General features: G+C 36.3%; 4 protein-coding genes across 8 annotated transcripts; 1 reads left to right on the top strand and 3 right to left on the bottom strand.

The window, feature by feature from the left end:
- Nucleotides 1–2,004: 2,004 nt before the first annotated feature.
- Nucleotides 2,005–9,157, bottom strand: gls2b (glutaminase 2b (liver, mitochondrial)). Of its 5 annotated transcripts, none has more exons than XM_056242467.1 (18): nt 8,659–9,154; nt 8,428–8,530; nt 7,806–7,927; nt 7,567–7,696; nt 7,415–7,494; nt 7,177–7,340; nt 5,922–5,980; nt 5,493–5,525; nt 4,929–4,987; nt 4,778–4,844; nt 4,656–4,706; nt 4,379–4,555; nt 2,922–3,053; nt 2,731–2,823; nt 2,546–2,607; nt 2,376–2,452; nt 2,213–2,276; nt 2,005–2,135 (listed from the first exon to the last, which is right to left on the bottom strand). In XM_056242467.1, exons 1-18 carry the CDS (start codon nt 8,850–8,852, stop codon nt 2,039–2,041), a joined length of 1,764 nt encoding a protein of 587 aa, XP_056098442.1. In that variant the 5' UTR covers nt 8,853–9,154; the 3' UTR covers nt 2,005–2,038. The 5 variants fall into 5 exon arrangements, with proteins under 5 accessions (XP_056098442.1, XP_056098443.1, XP_056098440.1 ...); XM_056242468.1 differs by having other exon boundaries at nt 8,428–8,527; nt 8,659–9,153; XM_056242465.1 differs by having other exon boundaries at nt 7,415–7,696; nt 8,659–9,157.
- Nucleotides 9,158–10,068: 911 nt separating this feature from the next.
- Nucleotides 10,069–13,983, bottom strand: rdh5 (retinol dehydrogenase 5 (11-cis/9-cis)). The gene is made up of 6 exons (XM_056242470.1): nt 13,421–13,983; nt 11,897–11,961; nt 11,469–11,794; nt 11,139–11,397; nt 10,432–10,595; nt 10,069–10,353 (listed from the first exon to the last, which is right to left on the bottom strand). Exons 2-6 carry the CDS (start codon nt 11,911–11,913, stop codon nt 10,133–10,135), a joined length of 987 nt encoding a protein of 328 aa, XP_056098445.1. The 5' UTR covers nt 11,914–11,961; nt 13,421–13,983; the 3' UTR covers nt 10,069–10,132.
- Nucleotides 13,984–15,033: 1,050 nt separating this feature from the next.
- Nucleotides 15,034–17,215, bottom strand: bloc1s1 (biogenesis of lysosomal organelles complex-1, subunit 1). Its single transcript, XM_056242453.1, has 4 exons — nt 17,088–17,215; nt 16,518–16,590; nt 15,307–15,439; nt 15,034–15,203 (listed from the first exon to the last, which is right to left on the bottom strand). The coding sequence occupies exons 1-4, from the start codon at nt 17,146–17,148 to the stop codon at nt 15,093–15,095; spliced, it is 378 nt and encodes a 125-aa protein (XP_056098428.1). The 5' UTR covers nt 17,149–17,215; the 3' UTR covers nt 15,034–15,092.
- A 420-nt stretch (nt 17,216–17,635) lies between these two features.
- tbc1d20 (TBC1 domain family, member 20) lies at nt 17,636–23,502 on the top strand. The gene is made up of 8 exons (XM_056242532.1): nt 17,636–18,031; nt 19,194–19,379; nt 19,450–19,530; nt 19,616–19,802; nt 20,765–20,866; nt 21,029–21,170; nt 22,498–22,670; nt 22,745–23,502. Exons 1-8 carry the CDS (start codon nt 17,974–17,976, stop codon nt 23,004–23,006), a joined length of 1,191 nt encoding a protein of 396 aa, XP_056098507.1. The 5' UTR covers nt 17,636–17,973; the 3' UTR covers nt 23,007–23,502.
- Nucleotides 23,503–23,625: the final 123 nt, after the last annotated feature.

Genomic DNA, 23,625 nt, shown 5'->3' with positions numbered 1-23,625 from the left:
GTTGTGGCTCATTTCTGTTGGGTTGTGGCTCATTTCTGTTGTGTTGTGGATTCATTTCGTTGTGTTGTGAACATATGTTTGCTTTTTAAATTTCATTGTGTTGTGCACTACTGGGTCACCGTAAAAATATACTTGTTGGGTAATTTACTTGAAAAAAAGTTGCAAAAACCATGACAGACATTTAAAGGGTCACTTCACCCATTTGCATTAAGGTTTGTATTGTTAGAAACCCAGTCATATATTATAATGATGGTGGAATTTTGCTTGTTTTTTTTTTCTGAGATGGGAGAAAAAAGGATTTAAGTGTTTTACTTCCGTCCTATCGTGACGTAAATATCGTCATTTTGCGTCACGATAGGACGGAAGATAAATTTCATTGCATATTAAGAAAACTACAGCCTTTAGCTCATTATTATTCAAGGGCGTGGGACCCACTCACCCCACCGGCCTATTACAGATCAGTGGGTGGGACTAAACCTGAAGAAACTAAACTATTAATCCGCCATCTTGCTTGGAAGACAGCAAGCTAAGCTAACAAGCGCTCAAGGAGTTAGATTTACCATAATGCCTGAATTTACGACACACGATATGGAAGACGAGGATTTTGAAAATCTTTTGCTCGAAACTGATGTTCGTGGCTATTTATTCGAGGCACAATATAGCGAAGAGCAGCTGAGGCTGATGGAGGAACAAGAGGCGGCGGCGTCGGGTTCGTTGTTGTGGGAAGAATGAGACGGGAATCGGCGAACATTTAAACATTTTAATAGTAAAATAAACAAATACAAAACAAAAGTATAAGCCAGCAGCCCCGCACTACTGGCCACACACAACAAAAACAAAACACACCATAAAATCAGGCCTGTTCCTCTCTCGATCTGTCATGTCGCTCCTCGTTTTATGCGTCCGCTCCTCCGTGAGAGACGCGAGAGAGACCGGCGCGTCTCACAGGTGTCGTTCATTATCACTCGCGCCGCTCTCACGTCCCTCGTCCTGCTCGCCACAGCCAACTAACTATACATTTTGTGTGAAATGAATTTCTAACTCTGTTGGCAGCTAACGTTAGTCCTGTAGAGTAGACGGAAGAGTGATTTCTCTGATGTTTGCGACTTTGCGCTGTTCTGGATTAGTGGGAGTGGCTTGCGGAGCTGTGCAACGTGGTGCATTCTGGGAGTTGTGGTCTTACACACAAATGCGCCCTAAAGTTATTTTCTGTCTTTTCTCGGTCAAGAGGGCACCAAATTCAAAATTTCTTTTACATTTCGACTACATATATGACCCACTTTCAATAAAGATTAATGTTGAAATGGGTGAAGTGCTCCTTTAAAAAATAGAAAGAATCTTTTTTTTAAATTGCCTTTACAGGGACTTTAAGAAAGAAAATTATTCTAAAATAAGTTAAGATGAGATGATAATCTGTATGGTTGGTTTTGTTTATTCACAAATACTGTACGTTGTGCATTAGTACATTACCACATTAAACATACATTAAACATGTATACAACAAATTATGTACAAAAAACATATTTACAAATAAAAAAACAGAGAGCGTTTTTTCTCTGTAAATAGACAATTTCCATAATGTGCCCTTTTTTGTGCAATTTCTGATGACATGATCTATATAGTCCTTAAAGGGTTAGTTCACCCAAAAATGAAAATTATCCCAGAATTTACTCGCCCTCAAGCCATCCTAGGTGTATATGACTTTCTTCTTTCAGCCAAACACAATCGGAGTTATATTAAAAAATTTAATAATAAATAAATTTTATAATAGGAGTGAATGGTACCTTAGATTTTGAAGTCCAAAAAAGTGCATCCATCCATCATAAAAGTAATCCATATGGCTCCAGGGGGGTTAATAAAGGCCTTCTGAAGTAGCTTATTATATATTTATATATAGCTCATATACACCTAGGATGGATAGCTTGAGTGTGAGTAAATTATGGGATACTTTTCATTTTTGGGTGAACTACCCTTTAACTTTGTAACATTCACACCCTCCATAGTTGATGATTTGGATTGATGACTTCGGTCTTCTGCGTCAGCCTGGACTGCAGCCCTGCTCATATTCCTGCAGGATCTTCACCACATCCTTGTGGCCGAACTGCATGGCGTCATCCCGAGGAATATTTCCCCACCTGAATTAGTGATACAAGGTTTATTATGACAAAATGGAAGAAGATGAAGGTAAACGTTTAAAGAAACTGATCTGTACCTGTCTTTCACAAAAGGGTTGACTTTGCAGGCCTGCGTCAGAAATATCACAACATCCACATGACCTAAAACAGAACAGACACAAGAAAAAATCGATTTTTATAATTAAATAAACTGTATTTGGCACTAAAAGAGGCTTTAATGTTTACAGAAAATGATTCTACCTTCTGCAGCAGCGACATGGAGAGGTGTGCGAGAGTCATAGTCCTTTAACTCCATATTCATGGATGAAAGAGAAAACCTGATGGAAGAAAAGAGACTAGTGCTGTAAGTAATCTACGTGGCACTCAAATTATGAGGCAAAGCGAAGACATTGTGAACTGAAAAAAATGACCTTCTCAGAGCTGAGACATCTCCACTGTGGGCTGCAAACATCAGATTCACCACCGACTTGTTCTACAACACAGATTTGATGCGTTCATTACTGGAACTAAGCTGACAAAACTTGTTTTGGTGTTTAATGTTGTAGTTTAGTTCATGTGGTTGGTGTGAAAGCTGCTTTTCAAGTGTAGGGTTTACCCTGTCGTCACCAGACTGTCTGCGAGGGTCTTGCTTCTTCAAAAAGTGCCTCAGATTGTCGTAGTTGTGGAAGTTGAACAAAGACACCAGTTCCTAAATACAGAAGGGTTACAAAATTATTCATTTATACTAAATGTATGGTCTGGAATTAAAAAGAGGGTGATAAACCAACAGGACGATGACAGAAACACCTGACAGAAGTGGATTCCACGGACGCTGTTTCCGATTTTGTCCACTGGGGGCGACCAACACATGATGCCCATCACGTTCGGCACCACCAGAAGAACTGCCCCCGACACACCGGACTTAGCAGGTAATCCAACCTGACACGTATCAAAAACTTTAGATAGACTAAGATGGTACGCTGCAATGGTACGCTGCAACAGGCAATATAAGCAACTGGGTGTCAATTTAAAACATGTCCCTTCATTCTCCCAGCGTCAAATTGGGGTAACAACCTCACCCAGTGGGATTATATAGATTAGAAGATATATTATAATGTACAGTATATAATAAGACATAATATATATATATATATATTTAAAGATGTTTACTTTCAAAAACGAAGTAAAATCGTTCACTGGCTTACCATGGTTACTCGATGAGGTACGACTACGAGTAAATGTACGGGTAAGACACCTCTGGCCACTGGGTGAGGTTGTTACACCAATTTGACGCTGGGAGAGTGAAGGGACATGTTTTTAAATTGACCAAATTAAGTTTATTGATGTATCTTTCACAATCTATGGCAGGCAGGGTGGACATATAATTACTTGACATGTTTTATATTAGTGATTTTATATTAGTGCCTCAGTGAAGTCTATGGGAAGTCTAGTTTATTTTCCCCTAAAAGTGGGCGTGAATCTGTTCTGAGACATTCTATGACGTTGTGCCGGTTGTGAGTATACAATTTTCTACTAGAACCTAGAAAAAAATCTTTAATGTCAGATTGTTTAGATGTTCTCTGAAGCACTCTTGTAAATATAACATTTATTCTGAAACACACACACACACACACACATATTGGTCTATATACTGTAAATTGTCAGTCACAAGGTAATCATAGCAACAGTAGGCAGTTTGAGCACTTGGATCATAATCGGACAGGATATTTTCAAAACATAAATACTTTAATTATTGCTTAATTTTACTTTATTTGTGTCTTAAATACTGCAACTATATCATAAAATCATTTATATTAATTTAAAAAATCTTTAAAATAAATAACGCTAGATTTTTTATGGTTATAAACCATAACTAAAACCATAACATTTCTGTTGCTTGAAATAAAATAAACTATTAAACTTATTACATTTCTAATTGTCAAAAGCAACATTTCTTATTTTCATTTAGTCTAACTTGATTTAGTAAAATAACTAAAACTGAAATAAAAAAATGCATAGACATATTAAAAAAAATAACTACTAATAAAAATGGCAAAAATAAACTCAAATTAAAATGAAAACAGAAAATATAAATTGTATGAATTTTAAATATTAATAAAAAACTATAATAGTATCTAAATGACGCTAAAACAACACTGGTTGACACTTGCAAACTGAACTAATTAAAAATATATATATATATTTCTGTTGAATAGATTGAAAGTCATATTATTTGGACTCTGACTAGTTCTGAATTTACTCACGTGGAAAGCGAACTGTCCCGAGTAGTCGTACATCCCGCAGGAGTGCATGAGGCTGAGTGTGTTTCGTACAGCTTCTGTGCTCAAAACTCTCTCTCCTGTGATTGGACAGATGCCTCCGTTAGCCAGTGTGGCGGCCATCACACTGCCGGACTCACACGTGACCTCTATAGAGCACAACTGTGAGGGGCAGAGAGGAAATTCAGTCGAGACTGTCAGTGATTATTTAACATTTAAATAATTGAACTGATTAAAACAGGTGAAGAATCACCTGACCAACCTGGAAATAAAAGTCCAGTGCGTCAATCATATCCGCCCCATCTGGAAAACACTGTAAAGAAGGACAATCAACAACATCCTGCTAGTTTGCTTATATAAAACAATGTTCGCTGAAGTACAAACCTTTTTTTCTTTAAGGTAGTATCCTATTGCGTAGTTTCTGTCTCCTGTCTCCTTCTCTGACTGGAATCTGTCCAAACGAAAATCAAACGTAAGTCAATAGCAATGAAATTGCGTGGAAAACAAGTGTAAAACGCCAAAGCGAAAGACATACGTTGCGTTGCTGAAGCCCACATACTCTCTGCCTGTCATTTTCTTCACAAACTCCATCACCTGGTGAGGAAATGCAACAAAAATCATTTAGCAAAATAAAAAAACAGCCAAATAAAGAGTCTGAAATCACATCTGTTACATTTTGGGGATAAAGACATTATCTATATGATATAGACTATATCCAAAAAGCAATATTTTCGAGGAATAACGACTACTGTAAAAAGAACTACTGTATGACTTTATAATATAGCTGAAAAGTTGTATGCACTACTTTTGGTGCTTTGGAGATTAATAGCCAAATAAACATTGTTCCATTAAAGGGATGGGTAGGAAATTTGTTTTATAAACACATTTTGTTATTTGGTTAAATCTCTCTACACATCCTGATAGCAATCAATAATAGAAGTGGTCTAAATATTAAAACAAAAATCTTTTGTGAAAATTTGAGGACCAAAAAAAAAAAGGTTTGTCCAATCATTGCAATAGGATCTCCTACCTGCCTGTCAGCGTATGTATTTTCATATTTTCAAATGAAATTTAAAAATGTCAGCAACCAACAACTTACATAGTCAAACTTCTCCGCTTTGTTGACACCTGGCTGGAGAGAACGAGAAGAGGAACAGTCAATTTTACCAACGCGAGGCTTTTGCCTATTCTAGCTTGTAATGGAGAACCTAGGAAGCACAGATCACATACATTTGGTCTAAAGGGCACTTTTAATAGCCTGGATTCAATCCAGACCAGTAATAGTCCTGCTCATAGCTTCACCACAAAACAACACATGTAGCAGATGCACCGTGTCTGTCCACACAGATCTGGAATTCTGGGTCAAAGGTCTGTAAGCTCAAATGAATTATAGCCTGGCACGCATGTCAGTGTATATCAGTGTTTGTTTTGGAGTTGCAAGCAGAGTTGATTATCGGACAAGTAAATAGTGCAAACACAAACCTACTTGACACTAAACTCCACAGTGAAAGTGCGGGTTTATGTTTACCTTGATAAGTGAACTGATGACAATCGCTCCTGCGTTGACCATGGGATTGTGGGGTTTATCTAAGAACAGAAAACCAGCATCAGCTCACAGGTTTTTTCATTTAATATGAATTTATGGTTACACTTTCATTTTAAGGTTTCCATGTTAAAGTGTAATTATTCATAGAAGTACTGAGTAAAAATTAATTACTGTAACGTGTGCAACAAAGACACTGTAGAAATAAAGTGTCACCAAATTTATTTATTTGATTTCTCTAGAAGCATAAAAATGCTTCAATAGGAATGTTTTTGCTTATGAGTTATTCTGCTCTCCATTTACTCTCATTGTTGTCTAGCAGAAACAAGATATTAAAGAAATCTCATTTGTAAGTTCTTTCTTATGGGCAGTGTTGGGTAAGTTACTCTAAAAACGCAATGGTAACACTTTACAATAAGGCTTCATTTGTTAAAATTAGTAAATGTATTATCCAACATCAACTAACAATGAGCAATACATTTGTTACAGTATTTATTAATCTTTGTTAATGTTAGTTAATAAAAATACAGTTGTTCATTGTTTGTCGATGTTAATAATGCAATAACTAATGTTAACAAATACAACTTTTGATTTTAATAATGTATTAGTAAACATTGAAATTAACATTAAGATTAATAAATTCTGTAGAAGTATTGTTCATTCTTAGTTCACGTTAACTAATGAACCCTTATTGTAAAGTGTTACAAAATAATTAATTACTAGCTAGCTACTAATTACATCCTTGACAGTGTAATTAGATTACTTTACTTCTTTCTCTTTAAAAAGAATTGCTTGCTTATTACTAATTACTTTCTAAATCCTATATCAACCTAGACCAGTTGAACAACATAAGGATAGACATGAAACTGCTATTTCTTTTAAATAGATCATATAAAATTGCATAAATTTTTCTTGAACTGATCAAAGTATTTAAAGAAGGTTACATTAAAACATACATTTTAACACTAGACGTTACATTTCTGTGTTAAATCCACTATTGTTTCATATAGAATTGTTTGTATTTAATGCAATTACATCAGACGTAACTGTGATCAAATTACAAAAAAATTAAGAGTAATCCCTTACTTTACAGTAAATTACAGTAATTAATTACTTAGTAATGCATTACACCCAACACTATATTTTCTGTAGCCAAATGTGTATATCTTTTGCATTTTGCTCGACATCAAGAACATCTGTAGGTTGTTTATATGATAATCTATGACATTTCCTCACCCACCGTCTTCATCCAGAGAGAGTTTGTTGAATTTGAATCCGCTGGGCTCCTTCCCCACGTAGTGGTGCACTCGCTCCGTGCCGTGCTCGTGCACAGCGATGGCGTATTCCAGCGGCTTCACGCACGACTGCAAGCAGAACGGCACCTTTGTGTCTCCCACTGAGTGCCTGAAAGTCAAAGAGTTCATTTGAAAATCATCACTTCATATTATAGAAAAGTTAAGGGAGCTTTTTCTATTTACCTTTGACCGTCCACTGTGCAGAGAGAGACGCCCCAAAGATCAGGACTAAACTTGGTGAGATGGGGAATGTATTTTGTAACCTGAAAAAGATTCGAAGTGAGTCCAACTATACAAATAAATGAGGAAAAATTATTTAAAAATACAGTTCTTACATGTCCATCATGTTGCAGTTTTGATGTGTGGTAAATATGATTGATGATGCCAACAAATGCCTCAAATTCGGGAATGATAAACTTCCGTCTGAAAGCGAGACTCAGCAGAACGATGTTTCCACCAGCACACCTGTCACAATGTTGGAAATGTTAGAAACTAGAACTTCATCTGGTTAAATATTCCTCTTTATGCAGGAAATTCGCAGATATTTTTTGTCTGACTTTCAAAATTTACTCACTTTCGGAACAGCTCACGGTCCATCATGGCTTCACCGGCTGATTCCCGGATAGCTTCGCGAATCTTTTCCATGCAGTCGCGCAATCTGGGGTCAGAGGTCAGAAGGCCGGTGCTTTTCACTGCCTGTTAGATGGGGAGAATACCGTTCTATCCTTGAATTTGTCGGGCAAACTTTAATTAAACAGTAATATTTATAAAGATTACTCTAATTATACAATAATCAAACAAATCAAACATGTTTCAACTTAAAAAAAGTATGTATTCGTGCTTGACGTAAAACATTAAGTTTAGTTAACTTTAGTTTAGTTAAGACCATAGGTACTGGGGGTGTTTACTGACCTTCTGTATAAATTATTACACAACCCATTACAGCAGTACCACAAAGTCTAGATAATCGTGTGTGAGTTTTACCCTTTTACCTCAGCCCAGCTACTGAATCAGATTTCAGAGGGAACATGTAAGGGTGGTGATGGTAACTGAGCCCATAACATGCATCTGAGTCAATGTGTGGGGCAACTCCCAGCTGTTGCCCATATACAGTGATGTTCAGTTTGCAGACTAGCAACTGCTAGTGCAAAAAAAGTTGTATATGATTCAGTGTGTATGTAAACTAAAGAACTTACACCGATGAAATGAGATACAGGAACGTTCTCCGCTCCTTCAGTTATAGTGTAGAAAAGCATGTCCTCCAGTCCAGAGAATATACTTTTATTGGTCATATTTCTGCTTTAATGAAAAAAGATTAGGCCTCCACACACACTAACACCAAACAAATGTAGGCTACTTTTTCTTTTCTTTTTTTATCAAACATTTGATACCAATAAACATTTTTATATATTATAAAAGTGACTCACGTTTTCGATTTTGGTTTATCCACGGACACAGGTGCTGTAAATTCGCGGGCTCCGCGGAAAGTTAAATTAAACGACCTCCTCGCCACATTCTGACACGCTGAGCTGCTTTTTGCCACTTCTTTTGCCAGTAAGCCAATAACTCCAACATTAGGCAGTCGTAGGGTCCTGAAAGAGATCATTTTCCTGTATCGCATAAAAAAGAAATAAAAATTTGAAGCGTAAATATGGGGATTTAAACTAGTCCTGGTCGCAAATAACGGAGATCACCCTCTCTCGCGTGCGGCTGGTTTGTTTTGAGTCGCGTCAACAGGTGCGCGTGGAATCCGGTGAGCGCCAGAAGCACTTTATCAACACTGGCGTCTCCTAAAAGTTCACCGTCACAGATAACTTTCACTTTTAAATCATCGGGGGGCGAAGTGATCTCATGTCATGATACTGAGACAGCACTTTTTGAGATGTTTATAAGCGTAAATTAATATATTCTAATAATATATTCTTCAAACGATCTAAACTCCGTAACTTAACTCGTCTTCTGACAACTGTTACCCCAGTAGAAAATATAGCAAGGCATTAAATAATATAAATGTATACGATATGAAGTAAGTGTAGGCCTATATTTAAAGTAAAACATTTTACAATCGCTACGTAGAAGAACGATGACGTGAACAAATTCAAACGATCTTCTGGATATTCTCGGAATTTTAAGCCTAACTAGAATCGCTTCAGGGATAACAGTTTAATGATTTCTTCGTCATAGGACGAACTGTTTAATGAATAATAAATGTTCATGGCTCTTAAGAAATATTTGTTGATAAATGAAATGGTCTCCACTCACCTGACAGTATATAATTTCTGACCAACTGAACAAAAACATCTAGTTTGTTTGAACTAGAACCAGCAAACCATCGATTTAAGCTCACCTTTCTGGGAAGAAACTGGTTCACAGATGACAATAGGCTACACAGAAAATATTATTATAACATTTATTAAATTATGTTTATACAGTTATGTGAACTATTCCATTAAAATATCCATAATGTGGCAAGTCAAGCAAACCAGTAGGCCTATGACAGTTTCATACAAATATAATGCCAAAAGTCAAAGTCTCTAGTGTCACTAGCAACACATCTACAGTAGTTGACCAACAGGCACATATATTGGTGATGCATTTTCAAGGCAAGTTCAGGCAAATGTCACTTATTCGGCAAGAACATGCCAATGAGAAATAAGATAAATGGCTTGGTGTGGAAATACACTACAGGTCAAAAGTTTGGAATAATTCATATTTATTACGGGGGGAAAAAATGCATAATTATTCCAAACTTTAAACCCGCAGTGTACATACTTTGTATAATTGTTCATAAATGTACAAAATTAGACCCCAAAATAGAGTGTCTTCCAGTGTATCCGAAGGGAACCAAAGGAAAGAGTTAAAAGTATCTAGCCTAAAATGACCTTTAACCACACTCTAAATCTAGACACCTTTTGCTGGCTTTGGCATCACCAGCTTCAGCGCAATATCTACAAAGCAAGCGGGCATATAAGACAAGGGGATCCACAGGAGCTTGGCATCCCAGCCTGCACTGTAGCGTGTTCTTGGGTGGGCGGCCAGCAGGGCGTGTTCCATGCAGTTGGTCACTTTACTGAGGTCAGAGTCGCATATGGTGTTCATAATCAGCCTCTGGATATTGATGTCTGGAGAAACAAAGAGCGTCTAAATGGACTATGTTTGAATAAATGAAGAAATGGTAATTGTTTGCATATATTACATACATTTATCCAAGTATTTGTCTCCGTAACTCTCTTTCACTTCAGGGGTCAGTTGGTCCCAGAGGCGATGAAGTTCCCTCTCGATGGGCTCCAAGCTGGTCACCTGCGTCTTGAAGAAACCAGGTTCGATGATGCACACGTTGACCCCAAAATTCTGGATGTCCCTCCTGAAATTACAGGAAGTGGTGGTGTCAAATGTCGAAACCGACACATAAACAATTTGTTTTTTATCACAGACCTTTTATTGGCAGACTTTTAATTCCATCCAAAGGTGCAAATTTAGCTGATGGACAAAAATTGAATAACCCATACAAATTTTGCGCTTAAAGTACCATTTCATGTGTTCAAGAGAACAAAATCATCACTTCATGGGAAACTAGCGCAAAATATCTTTGAGGAAAAACCAATTGTACCCGACCATTTTGATGACAGACTTTTTATATCAGGCATTTCAGAATGACCAAACCAACATTTGTCGATGAAATTGGTCCACTGTCATATTATTTTTTGTTGCAGATTGAGGGATTTATTCAGTAAATATGTTTCTAACGTTGTTTATGTGCATGTCCTCTTATCAGATAAAAAATGTCCCACCTTAATTGAGTTTAGAATGCGCATCTTGGCTTTTCCATCTAGAGTTTTTTTTTATGTGATATCCCAAAATTTGCACAAAAATAGGTGGATGGAAACGAGCTTTTGAAGTGTGATACCTGAGACAGTCGGAGAAGCTCTCCACCGCGAACTTCGAGATGCAATAACCGCCGCCATTGGCTGCCACTCTACCCAACACTGACGCCACGTTCACCACTCTTCCACGGGCCTTTTTCACAAGAGGGAAGAAGTTCATGGTCATCTCGATCACACCAATCATGTTGACTTTAAGCGTGCTTTCAAAGTCTTCGATTTTCATCCACTCAGATGGTCCCATTGGAAGAGCACGTCCGGCATTGTTCACCAAACCCCAAAGTCCTGGAAAGTTAAGAACAAAGATGTCAAACTTGTTTCTAAAACCTTTATTTCATAGTTCACCTGAAACACACCTTTATCTCCAACTTCTTTTTTGGTCCATTCCACAGCCTTCTGAATGCTGGCTGTGCTGGTCACGTCCAAGATGCAGGTCTTCAGGAAAGGTCCCGTCGCCCTCTTCAGATCGTCCGCGCCCTTTTCCGTGAGACACCCGGCTAGGACGCGGAAACCACGTTTGTCCAGGCGTTTACACAGTAGGTGTCCGAAACCAGAGTCACAACCGGTCACAAAGACGTGCTTCTCTGAGACCTTGGAAATCTCAAGGTTGTCCCGGTAGAACCACACCAGAACCCACAGCACCACAAACGCACTCAAGCAGCACGTCCACGAACAATCGTTACTGCGAGCACATGAGTATAAACAAAATTTCATGATATTCTTTATAGTTTTGTTGGTTTATTTGCTTGTGTTTTGATAGTAGTGTAGTCAGACACGTTCTTACCTCAAGAACTCAAACATTGTTTTTGCCTCCTGAGTGATTCTGTGAAGATGTTTTGTAAACAATTGCTTTTTGGGAGAACGCCAGTGACGTAAAAGACAAAAAACACAACAGTGCAGGTGTAATTAGAGCAGGAAGCGTCAGGGTGCAATTCCTTTAATCACCACAATTGGCTAATCCAACAGAGAACATACAGTTCAAAAAGCTAACATAGGAACTTCTCAAATATTCTACATTTCTACAATGTTCTGAATGTTTTATTAGTATCAAATATGGCTAATTTGTTTGTAGAAATCCTCATCACATACACATCCTCTTCTCTCAACTTTCTTCTATCAACAAGTTGATTTGGTTGCTTCTATAAAGCGTAAAACCATCAATCAATGAAAGTAAATCTGGTAAAACGTTTGCACAAATCAGTTTGAGCTGATTACTACTACAAAAAACTGCATTCTTTTAATGTATCCAACAAAAAAAAATCATAAATAGTAAGACTTGTATGCTAAAATTACATAACATGGTTTTTGGAGGTTCATTGAACGTTATTGACTCGTGACTCAACACGTTTTTCAGAGCACAAGAGAAATCTTGAGCTAAGGCTCTTATGAAACAAAGGGAGACTTTGGAATCAGCGTAGAGGTTTAGAAAATGCAGAGATCGGTTGTGTACGGAAAAATGGAAAATCCAGCACCACAGAAGCACTTTAAGCTTCTCACAATGCAAAACCTATTAGCTTCAAAGACTAATTAGCAAAGAGAAAGGTTGAGGATTCATCTCTGTGGTATGACACAACCAAGAGAACAAAACCAAGCATAGAGAAGACTTAAGCTTCTATACACATTATGCTTTGAGAAATGTATGCTAATTAATTATCAAACAAACAGGGCTTTTATCAAAGGCTCAGTTAATGTAAATTATATAAATGTGCGTTCTGGTATTAAATGCACACAATATTTTACAATATTATATATTCCTCAGATGATAATGACATGAAATTGACTAACTTATCATTATTAACTAAAACTTCTAAACCAGTCATATCATAGCCAAAAAAAAAAAACCGTGAAACTGGTTTTACATAAATCATGACATTATACAATTACTCCAATTAGCCTGATTAATAATTCAAAATGAATTGTTCTTTAGTAAAAAAAATATTTAGTCTGTAATTTTAGGAGAATCTTAAGCCAATTATTTAGCTTTTTCTCTAAACGAATACTTAATTCACACTGTAAAAAAATGATTATTTATCACAACTTAAATTTAACATTAGAATAAGAAATCATGTGTTGTTTCAACTTAAAAAAGTATGTGTTCGTGCTTGACTTAAAATATTAAGTTTTGTTAACTTTAGTTTAGTTAGTTATTTAAGTTATCTCAACAAATTTTAAGTAGTTATAACTAATTGTAGCAAAAAGTTTTACAGTGTACATTTAAATAAATGTTATTTCGCATCTGATTGTGAAAAACATCAATTGAAGGAAAAAATAAGTAACTCTGCTATGAGTTAAAGTAATCAAGACTTACCTTTTCCCTTCTTGGCTCTGGAGCTGCAGGTCCTGAACGCGTTTGGTGAGTGATCTGAAGTGGGTCTGTGTCTGAGATTTATCCCTTAAGCTGATCCTCTAAGACAGGGCCACAATTTCTAATCTCCAAACTCAGTGTATTGCTGTTTGGTCATTTTTTGTGTGCTTGTGTAAATGTGATCCCTAAATAGCTGGGCTGGGAGGAACTTTTAAGGAGAAACATGCCAATTCTAATTATATTTAGGTTGATCGAATTAGTTTTTGGGTGGTTGACAGGAAATTTCAAGCATTGACATGGGCGTCCAATGATGTGACATTGTGACATTTTTGTCTGCAACAGATTTAAACTATTTCTATCTTTGGTCAAATTATTAGAGATGATGTTTTTATGACCTCATATCAGTTAAAGGGATAGTTCACCCAAAAATGAAAACTCTGTCATCAAACCTGTATGAGTTTCTTTTTCCTGATGAACACAAAGGAAGATATTTTGAAGAATGTTAGTAACCAAACAGTTGCTGGTCCCCATAGACTTCCATATTATGGGGGGGAAATACTATGGAAGTCAATGGGGTCCATCAACTGTCCGGTTACTGACATTCTTCAAAATATCTTCCATTGTGTTCAACAGAAGAAAGAAATGCATACAGGTTTGGAACAACTTGTGAGTGAGTAAATGATGACAGAATTTTCATTTTAGGGTGAACTAGAATACATGGAAAAATTGGACTTAAAAAAATAAAAGTAATAATAATATAAATTAAATACAAATATTAAGAATACATAATATATAAATGAATACAAATATAAAAATACATTTTGTAAAAATTTTTATAGAAATCTAAAAATTGCAGAACTATTTAACAGCAAAAATAGATCAAATGTTATTAGAAATGTATAAAAAATATTTTATAAACACACACACACATATATATATATGTGCGTGTTTGTGCGTGGGGGGTCTTATACGTTATATGCCTAAAAATCACAGTAAAAATTGATTTGAAGCCTCGACACAATCCGAAACTCAAGATGAAATCATATCATATGGAGTCCCATGGGGCAAATATGTGAAATCTGGCATGTTGTGGACTTAAAACAGCCACACTTTGTTTTACGTCTTAGTTTTTTCTCCGTTACATACATAAAGTTAATCCTATGAGGCTGAGAGACTGAGAGAAATTTGGATTATGTAGAATCACACTGCATGCCCCGCTTAAAATGGGTTAATAAAAATGAGCAAACCGTGAAATCCCACAAAAACGTATAAAATCTATTTTAGCTCCCTGTTACGTCTACGGTCTATAAAAGAACAAGACAAGTTTGTAATCATGGTTCTATACGTTCCTTACTGAGGCTGAATGGAAAACACTTGCCAAATGTTTGAAGTGAAAAACAAGAAGCGAATCTGAACAAGGTGAATCCCAGAACTTTTGAGGGTAAAATATGACCATAACTGCAATAACATGCTCCAACGCAGCAGTTATAGCACAAGTATTTGTTTTTATTACACAAGCACATTGATATTACATAAAACGAAAATAAAAAATGAACCAAATTCTAAATAAACAGTTATTCCAGCAGTGAATAATTGAGACACAAATGTCTCAAACAACAGTGTCCAAGTTCCTCCAACAGTTGGAGGAAAAGCCTTTGGGTTTCAGTCCATCCGCTCATGAGGACGCGGGCTGAACCGGGCCTTTATGCACGTACTCCAGAGCTGTCGCAATCGTCCGCATGTCCATCTCGATACTTCTCGCCCAGTTCTCCACGTCTCCGATTTCCTGTAAAAGAAGAATCGGTCATGAAACCTGCAAATTTCACTTCAGAGAAACACTAAATTATGAAAAACATGAATCACTATAAAAAAAAAAAAAGCTGGTGTACTTTTAAGGCCTGGTTGAAGTTCTCCACCATGCTGATCCACTGGGCCGTCTGCTTGGAGAACTGACTGGCCTGAACCTGCAGCGTCTTCACCTCATGGTCCAGCTTGCGCTGGTTGACGTAGGCCTGCGCCACCCTGAGCAGAGATTCGGAGATATTACAATTTATTACATTATTGTTGTTTGGTGAAAATCTGCAGGCGAAATCCAGTCACTTCAAAAGGAATATGCGCGATCGGAGGTTTCAACAGAAATCGGCGCGCTAACCAACAGAAAGCTGATTGGTTTGAAAGTGTCTTCTGTGTGAGCTGTGCTTCATACATCTCTACGCTTTTACATGAAATTTGTGAAATGTGAAAGATTTCTTTTGGTGCATTCACTCTTTGTTGTAATTACGACTTGTAAAAAGTGTTCAGTCCTCGTAGAACTCGTAATTACAACTGAGCTCCAACTTGTACCACCTGAATGCTGCAGATTCATTGATAATGTTGCCATAAATATGCATAATTATGAGTCTGAGGACATGAACCATAGAAAAATATACATAGAAAAATACATAGGTCACTCTTCCGCCAGAACTAGACTCACGTACGTCCGTTACCGGAAAGCTAGTGATGATAGTTCACAATAGATATGAATATTTTTCTTACAAAAACACATTGCTTTGCTTCAGAAGGCATTTATCAACCCCCTGGAGCCGTATGGATTACTTTATGATGGATGGATGCTCTTTTTTGGGCTTCAAAATCTCAGTTACTATTCACTCCCATTATAAAGCTTAGAAGAACCAGGATATGTTTTAATATAACTCTGATTGTGTTTGGCTGAAAGAAGAAAGTCATAAACAACTAGGATGGCTTGAGTTGTGAGTAAATTATGGGATAGTTTTCATTTTTGGGTGAACTAACTACCTTTAAGAGAAGTAGCTTCTGACGAAAGTGACGTGAACCTGACGTCGTAAACATGAGTTCCCACCTCGCAACTTCACACGACATGAACGCATCAATTATACACATTTTCATTCCAGCCTCGGTTTCATAACGTCGGCTGTTGCGAGAACAATGCTCTGTTGCATCCAACCGTGCGGTTCTAAGCTGCTTTTGCACAGTTTCGTCATAACAGCGGCACAAAGACTTGGATTATGACCGCGGTGATCACATGAACTGACCGTATAATCCTTTACCTTTACAAACATATAAAATGTATCGGACTCACCCCACATTTAGATGATCCACCAGGGCTTCTGTTAAACATGTTGCAGCTGTTATGGCCTCTCGTCTTCGTCTCTCTGTACAGTATACAAGTGTGTTATCACTTGACCAAGTACTGCATACCATAACATAACATAATGTCATTTCTTTTTAACAAAGTGATATTTGTTTTATTTGAACAGTTTTATTATGTATTTCTTTATTTTAAACAACACTTGTTTATGTAACAATTTAGCAGCTATTATTTCGGTATTGTTTAGACGTATTTTAATGCAATTTAAATCAGTTAAATTAAATGTATTTAAATCTAAAGTTAATAAATAAAATTAAACTTGAATTTCTTTCCATAAATGGTCCTCCATGATATAGTAAAAATAAGGTGCAAAATAAAAGCAAAGTTCAGCGAATGCAGATGAATGCAGGATAGAGTTTGGGGATCAAGTGAACATTAATTACCAATTAACGCCATATTTTCTTAAATACATTACAATAAAACAGACAAGTATACATTTGAGTTGTACCAAAAGGGCCTGTAAACTAAAGCTAGTCGGCAGAGATCTACAGAAGCACATACCTTGCAACTCTTTCCTTTCGTTTTGTTTCGTTTGGTGTTCTTTTAACAACCGGGAAAGCATTTTGTCTATTTAATGTAATAAAAAATGAAATATGTTGATTGGATAAAGTCGATATTGTCTCAATGTTATGGCAATCACTGGACTCACATGACAAGCAGGTCTGAGTGAAAACATACGGCAAGCGCGGAGGGACAAAAAAAATACACGAGAGTATTTTAAAACGACATTTTAAAATAAAGGTTTCTTTAAATTATGATTTTTTTTAATCACATGGACCTAAAAGCTGACCGACTAGCGTTGACTGTTCTTATATGAGTGATAAAAACGTCTATGATTTAATTTATGTATTTATTTAAACCATGAAATGTGTACATCATAAATTCATTTTGTTTTGTTTTTAATTTCCATGCTTGTTACAGCCAGTTTCTAGGGGGTAGGACAAAAACAAAGAAAAACAAAACGAAAAATGTGTTTGTTTTTATTATCTTGGACTTTTATTTTGAATGGTTGCTTGGACACCGCCTTTTTCCAATAAAACTACAACTCCTATAACCCTTCACTCACACGTAAACATTAACCCAGATGATACTACAGCTGGAGCTTCTGAAACGATTCACATCATGAAATGACACAAAAGAGACTCAGAGGTCCCGGGTCGGGTCGGTTCGGCGGAACGCACTGATTTAAAACCCTTGACATGAGTAAAAGAGACCGGAGAGACACATGCTTTTCATTTGACATGCGTTTACACAGCTAACGAGGTGATGTGGCCTGTAGGTTAGCTGTCAAGCTAAAGGAAAAGCCCATCAGCTGTTCGCATTGCATAGAAATAAAATGATGTAGCTGGACTTGAACCCGAGGAAAGGGACAGACATTAGCGACAGGATGAAGAAGTCACGCAGTGTCGGAGCTTCTTCCTCGCTCAATGGACTCGGAAAACAAGGTGTGTGTTTTATTAAAGTGTGTTCATTTATGACATGATGGGACTCATGGGAGCTTTTCACTGCTCTAACTGTCGATAAAAGATGAATGCCTGTTTCAATATTACAGTTTGTACTAAACTAATTTTAAAAGTTTGTATCTTATGAGATAGAAATTAGGTGAATTTGAAAATGGATTATCTATCTTTCACACTGTAGTTCTATCTATCTATCTATCTATCTATCTATCTATCTATCTATCTATCTATCTATCTATCTATCTATCAATTAATCATACTGTCACTACATTCATCCATCCATCTATCATATTGTTGCTCTATCTATCATCTATCTATCTTACTGTCTGTCTTATCTATGTATCTATCTATCTATAATTCATATATCTAGGCTATATATATATATATATATATATATATATATATATATATATATAGAGAGAGAGAGAGAGATGAAACAATACATAAATATGTTGATATATAAATTATACATATGTGTATTTGTCTGATAGATATAGGAATATTTATATACAGTAGTCAACATTTGAAGTCGATCAAAAAAGTTCATCAAAGTTGTCCTAAGACAAGAATGGGTATTGTTCAAAATTCATGTATAACTTTGATGAAAGGTTTTGATCCACTTCAAATGTTGACTACTGTATATAAAAAAATATTATTTTCTTTGGGTGTGGTAACAATTTATTTCTGCCTCATAATCCTTTAAATACATATTATGTTTTCCCTGTGGGAGTGTCCTGTGACTTATCTTTTGTATTTACAAGCCTTGTGCTCATTATTTTATATCTTAAGTACCTATTCATAACATTTATGGAAATATTTTCAGAGAATACATTAATCATCATACCCAAACGTGTGGCATAATAGACTATGCACTGTTTCACAAATGCTTCATATGTTTGGGACGTGAGTGAATTTTGTGAGTCAGACTAAAATAGTTCCCATTCAAGACAATGTCTAGCCTTTTAATCTTACTGTCCCTCTGGGAATGGCTGTTGTGTCAAAAAGACTTGCGTAAAAGAAGGAGAAAGGGTGAAGATCTTAGTCAACTTGTTCATTTCCAGTAAACTCTTGTGCTGAAGCACAATAAGACAGTGCTGTATGAGGACGCGCAGTATTTAGATAATGACTCCAGGCTTCATGTTTGCAGATGGCGAGTCCCGACGGAAGAGGAAGATGGCGGAGATCACGCAGGCCCTGAACGGGACGCCCGTGGATGTGCCCGCTCTGAGGCGCATGGCCATCAGTGAAGGAGGTCTTCTGACCGATGAGATCCGCCGCCAGGTGTGGCCCAGACTGCTCAACGTGTCTGTAGACAACATACCCGAGCAACTAGGTAAGACCGATCACTTAGGACATCCGAGGGGAATTCACTTTCCGATGTTAATCAAGTTTTCATTCTTCAGAGACGGTCGATCGAGACAACAACAAGGACTTCAACCAAGTGCTTCTGGACGTCCAGAGATCCCTCAGACGCTTCCCTCCAGGTGAGCTGACCAGCGCTGCCGCTTCTGGATCTGGAGCTGGGCTCTGCACATGTCTAAAGCTGCTTTCTGTGTTTCATGGACGCAGGGATGCCAGACGAGCAGCGGGAGGGACTTCAGGAGGAGCTGACTGATATTATTCTGCGGGTGCTTGTGAAAAACCCTCAGCTGCACTATTATCAGGGTTACCATGACATCGTGGTGACCTTCCTCCTGGTGCTCGGGGAACGACTCGCCACTGCCCTGGTGGAGAAACTCTCCACTCACCATCTCAGGTGGGCCAGGAACCGAAAAAGAAAACGGTCCAGAACCTGAATGGGACATATATATATATATATTTTGCCAATTGTTTTGCATTCTGACATTGTTCAATATAATTAAGTGCAATTCCCTCTAACAAAAATGTCATTCTCAAAACTGTAATGTGAAAATATTATTATTATTTATTCTTAAACATTGTCTACATATATTTTGTTATGTCATTATTATTTAAACATTACATTGGATATTCTATATAATAATCTTTATTAATTAAAGATTATTAAGTGCAATTTCCTCCAACGACAAATCTCATTCTCATCACTAATGTAAAAATATATTATCATTATTGTTATTAAATAAGTGAATAATATTCATTATTGTTTAAATTTGAAAACATTTATTTGTAAAATATAATCAAGCTCAATTCCCTCCTACAATTAAAAAATATATTAATATTATTATTTAAACTTTAAAATATTAATATAGATTTTTTTATTTATACATTTCTTGAATGTGGCCTAATTTATGCTGAAAATAAAGGGAGCAAAATATGTCATTACTTCAGTTGCTGTATTATAGTAAGGTCAAACATCTTCTTAAAACAAACTTTTTTGGGTAACACTTTACAATAAGGTTCATTAGTTAATGTATTAACTAACATAAACTAACAATAAGCAATTTGTTACAGTATTTATTCATCTTTGTTAATGTAATAAAAACATAATTGTTCATTGATTGTTCATGTTAGTTCACAGTGCATTAACTAATGTTAACAAATACAACCTTTGATTTTAATAATGTATTAGTAAATGTCAAAATTAACATTAGCAAAGATTAATAAATACTGTAGAAGTATTGTTCATTCTTAGTTCATGTTAACAAAAGTAGTTAACTACTGAAACCTGATTGTAAAGTGTTACCTTTTTTGTTTTAATGTCTAAGTAGATCTTTTTCATGCATCTAACTTGCATTTCAGGGACTTTATGGACCCCACTATGGACAACACCAAACACATCTTGAACTACCTGATGCCCATCATCGAGAGAGTGAACCCTGAAGTGTACGACTTCATGCAGCAGTGAGTATACGCCCCTTTATGTTTGCTTTGTATGTTTGTGTTGAAGCACAATGGTTTGATTGATCCTGTTTGGTCATCATTATGCAACACGTGAAAGAATGATGAGCGATGTTCTTTATTCACTTGGGTAGTTTGAGATAAGCATCTTCATTTTCTCAACAGAGCTGAAGTGGGCACGATTTTCGCCCTCAGCTGGCTCATCACCTGGTTCGGACACGTGCTGTCAGATTTCCGTCATGTGGTCCGGTTGTACGATTTCTTCCTGGCCTGCCATCCCCTCATGCCTATATACTTTGCTGCTGTGGTACGTTTGCGTTCGTTTGACTCCGTTATCATCAAAGCCATCTTCTGAGTCTCTGGTTTCTGATATTCAGCAGAAGTGGGTCAGCAGTTTCACCGCCACCGCATTAGCAGCTATTTTTAGGCCGTGTTGTCGAGTCTGAATAAATAATTGACACATTCTCTCATGTCGTGACTATTTGTCTATTGAACAATAAAGTACTGTGTTCCGAATCTGCAGTCTACCTAAACTTCCAAACATGGAGTTTTTGATGTATGTAACTAAATAAATACTAATAGACTATAGAGTAGTTTTAAAAATATATACATATTTTGCATTAAAAAAATTAAGCCTATTTTTAGGACCATTAAGATTGTGCATTGTGACATTAATTTGATTATTATTATTTTGTTTTCCACATAATTGTTAGTAGCCTACTGTAACGTAAAAAAAAGTTAAATGAATTTTCTTTAATGTAAAGGGCAGAAAATTCTCATCATTCCTGTGACATAAAACAGGATATTATTTAATACAATTTTTTTTAAATCATTGTCAATAGCATAATGCAAAATAAAATCATTGTCATTTAATATTTAAAAAATCTCATTGTGATAACATAAAATGATATATTATTTAGTGTTTAAAAAAATATTTATTACCATAATACAAAAAAATGTCATTGTCATTACCATGCCATACAGTTGGATATTAATTAATATTTTTTAAAAATCGAACTCATTACCCTAATGCTATTAGGTATTATTAAAAAATATAAAAATACATAATTACCATAATGCAAAAAATGTCATTATCATTACCATGCCATACGATATATATATATATATATAAATTAAATCCAATAGTCATTACCATAATGCAATTTTATATCATTTCATATTTTGAAAAACATAAAAAATGCAAAAATCTCATTGTCATTACCATTACATAAAATGGGATATTATTTAATATTAAAAAATGTCATTACCATAATAAAAAAACACTCATTAACGTAACATAGATACAAAACATAAATAAACATAGATTGCCATTACCATGATGAAAAAAAAAAACGTATTTCTTATTATTGTATCCATCACATATTGTATTGTATTTAATATAGTAAAAATCACATTTTTATTATCATAATTTAAAAATAAAGTATTCATATTAAAAGAAAATCCATTAAATTTTTTTAAAGTACATTTTTAGAGTATATTAATACTACCATTAAAAACCAGGCTGTAAGATTCAATAGAAATCCAAACACACAACAGCAAAGCAATTCTATCACATTTATTGGTCGTCCTTGTGTCCTGTGTAAATCTAATCCAGCGTTTTCTTCTTCCTGCAGATCGTCCTGCATCGAGAGGAGGAGGTGCTGGACTGTGAGTGTGACATGGCCATGATGCACCATCTCCTGTCCCGTATCCCGCAGGACCTGCCGTACGAGACTCTGATCAGCCGCGCGGGAGATCTGTTCGTTCAGTTCCCTCCGTCTGAGCTGGCCAGAGAGCGCAGTCAGCAGTGAGTCTATCAGCCTTGCTCTGAAGGGCTTTCTCACAGCAACAAATATCTCACAAACCATTCTCTCTGTCCAGAACCGCCGTCTCCACCTTCAAAGACTTTGAGTTGGCGTCGACGCAGCAGCGCCCGGACACGGTTCTCCGGCAGAGACGGATGGAGCAGCAGAAGCGCACACTGGAGGCCCAGCGCAGCACCGTGGCGGTCGTGCAAACCACGGGACGGCGCTTCATGAGGCTAGCGGTCATGGGTTTGACTGTGGCGTTGGGGGCCGCGGCTTTAGCCGTGGTAAACTCTGCCCTGGAATGGGCTCCTAAGCTAGACTTACTCTTCCCGTGAACGAGCCAATCGACAGCCAACAACAGCGTCTCAATTTGAGGACTGAATGTTTGTTATTATGCCTTTTTTTTTTTTTTAGGTATTTATATACGAGTCAGACTAATGAATAAAATATTGTGCGTATGGTTATTCTAATTAAACAAGTTTTTTTTTCCTAGAGTCTGACATGAAATGAAAATGTTTCCTGGATCCACAAGAACGTCAATCATTGTGTCGAGATAAATGTACAGTAGAGGTATGTACACTCCACGGCTCATTCACGAAACACGATCTGTGCACATTTGTGTGTAAATCATCTGTAGACACATTCTTCTTGTGAGTCTTTTTGCATAAGAATGCTTTTACGAATAATTGAAATTCATGTGTGAAAACAGCATTCAAGTACTTTGTTCATAAAACAATTTTTATGTAAATTGTCAAATTAAATGGACAATTTTGCAATAAGTTTTTCATTTTCGGAAGTTCATATACACTGATCGTAAACCAACTTTTATGGACATTTTTAATCGAATGCAATAATTTAGTAATAATAGTTTGGTTTTTGTTTAAAAAATGTATATACATTTTAAATTAATCTAAAACAAAACAAAATGTACATTAATTGTCAAGCTATTTTTAC

Source organism: Rhinichthys klamathensis, unplaced genomic scaffold, assembly GCF_029890125.1.
Source record: "Rhinichthys klamathensis goyatoka isolate OS25496 unplaced genomic scaffold, OSU_Roscu_1.1 h1tg000727l_1, whole genome shotgun sequence".
In the NCBI taxonomy this organism is placed as follows: Eukaryota; Metazoa; Chordata; class Actinopteri; order Cypriniformes; family Leuciscidae; genus Rhinichthys; species Rhinichthys klamathensis.
The sequence above is the reverse complement of the archived record's forward strand: the minus strand, read 5'-3'. Positions and strand labels throughout refer to the sequence as shown.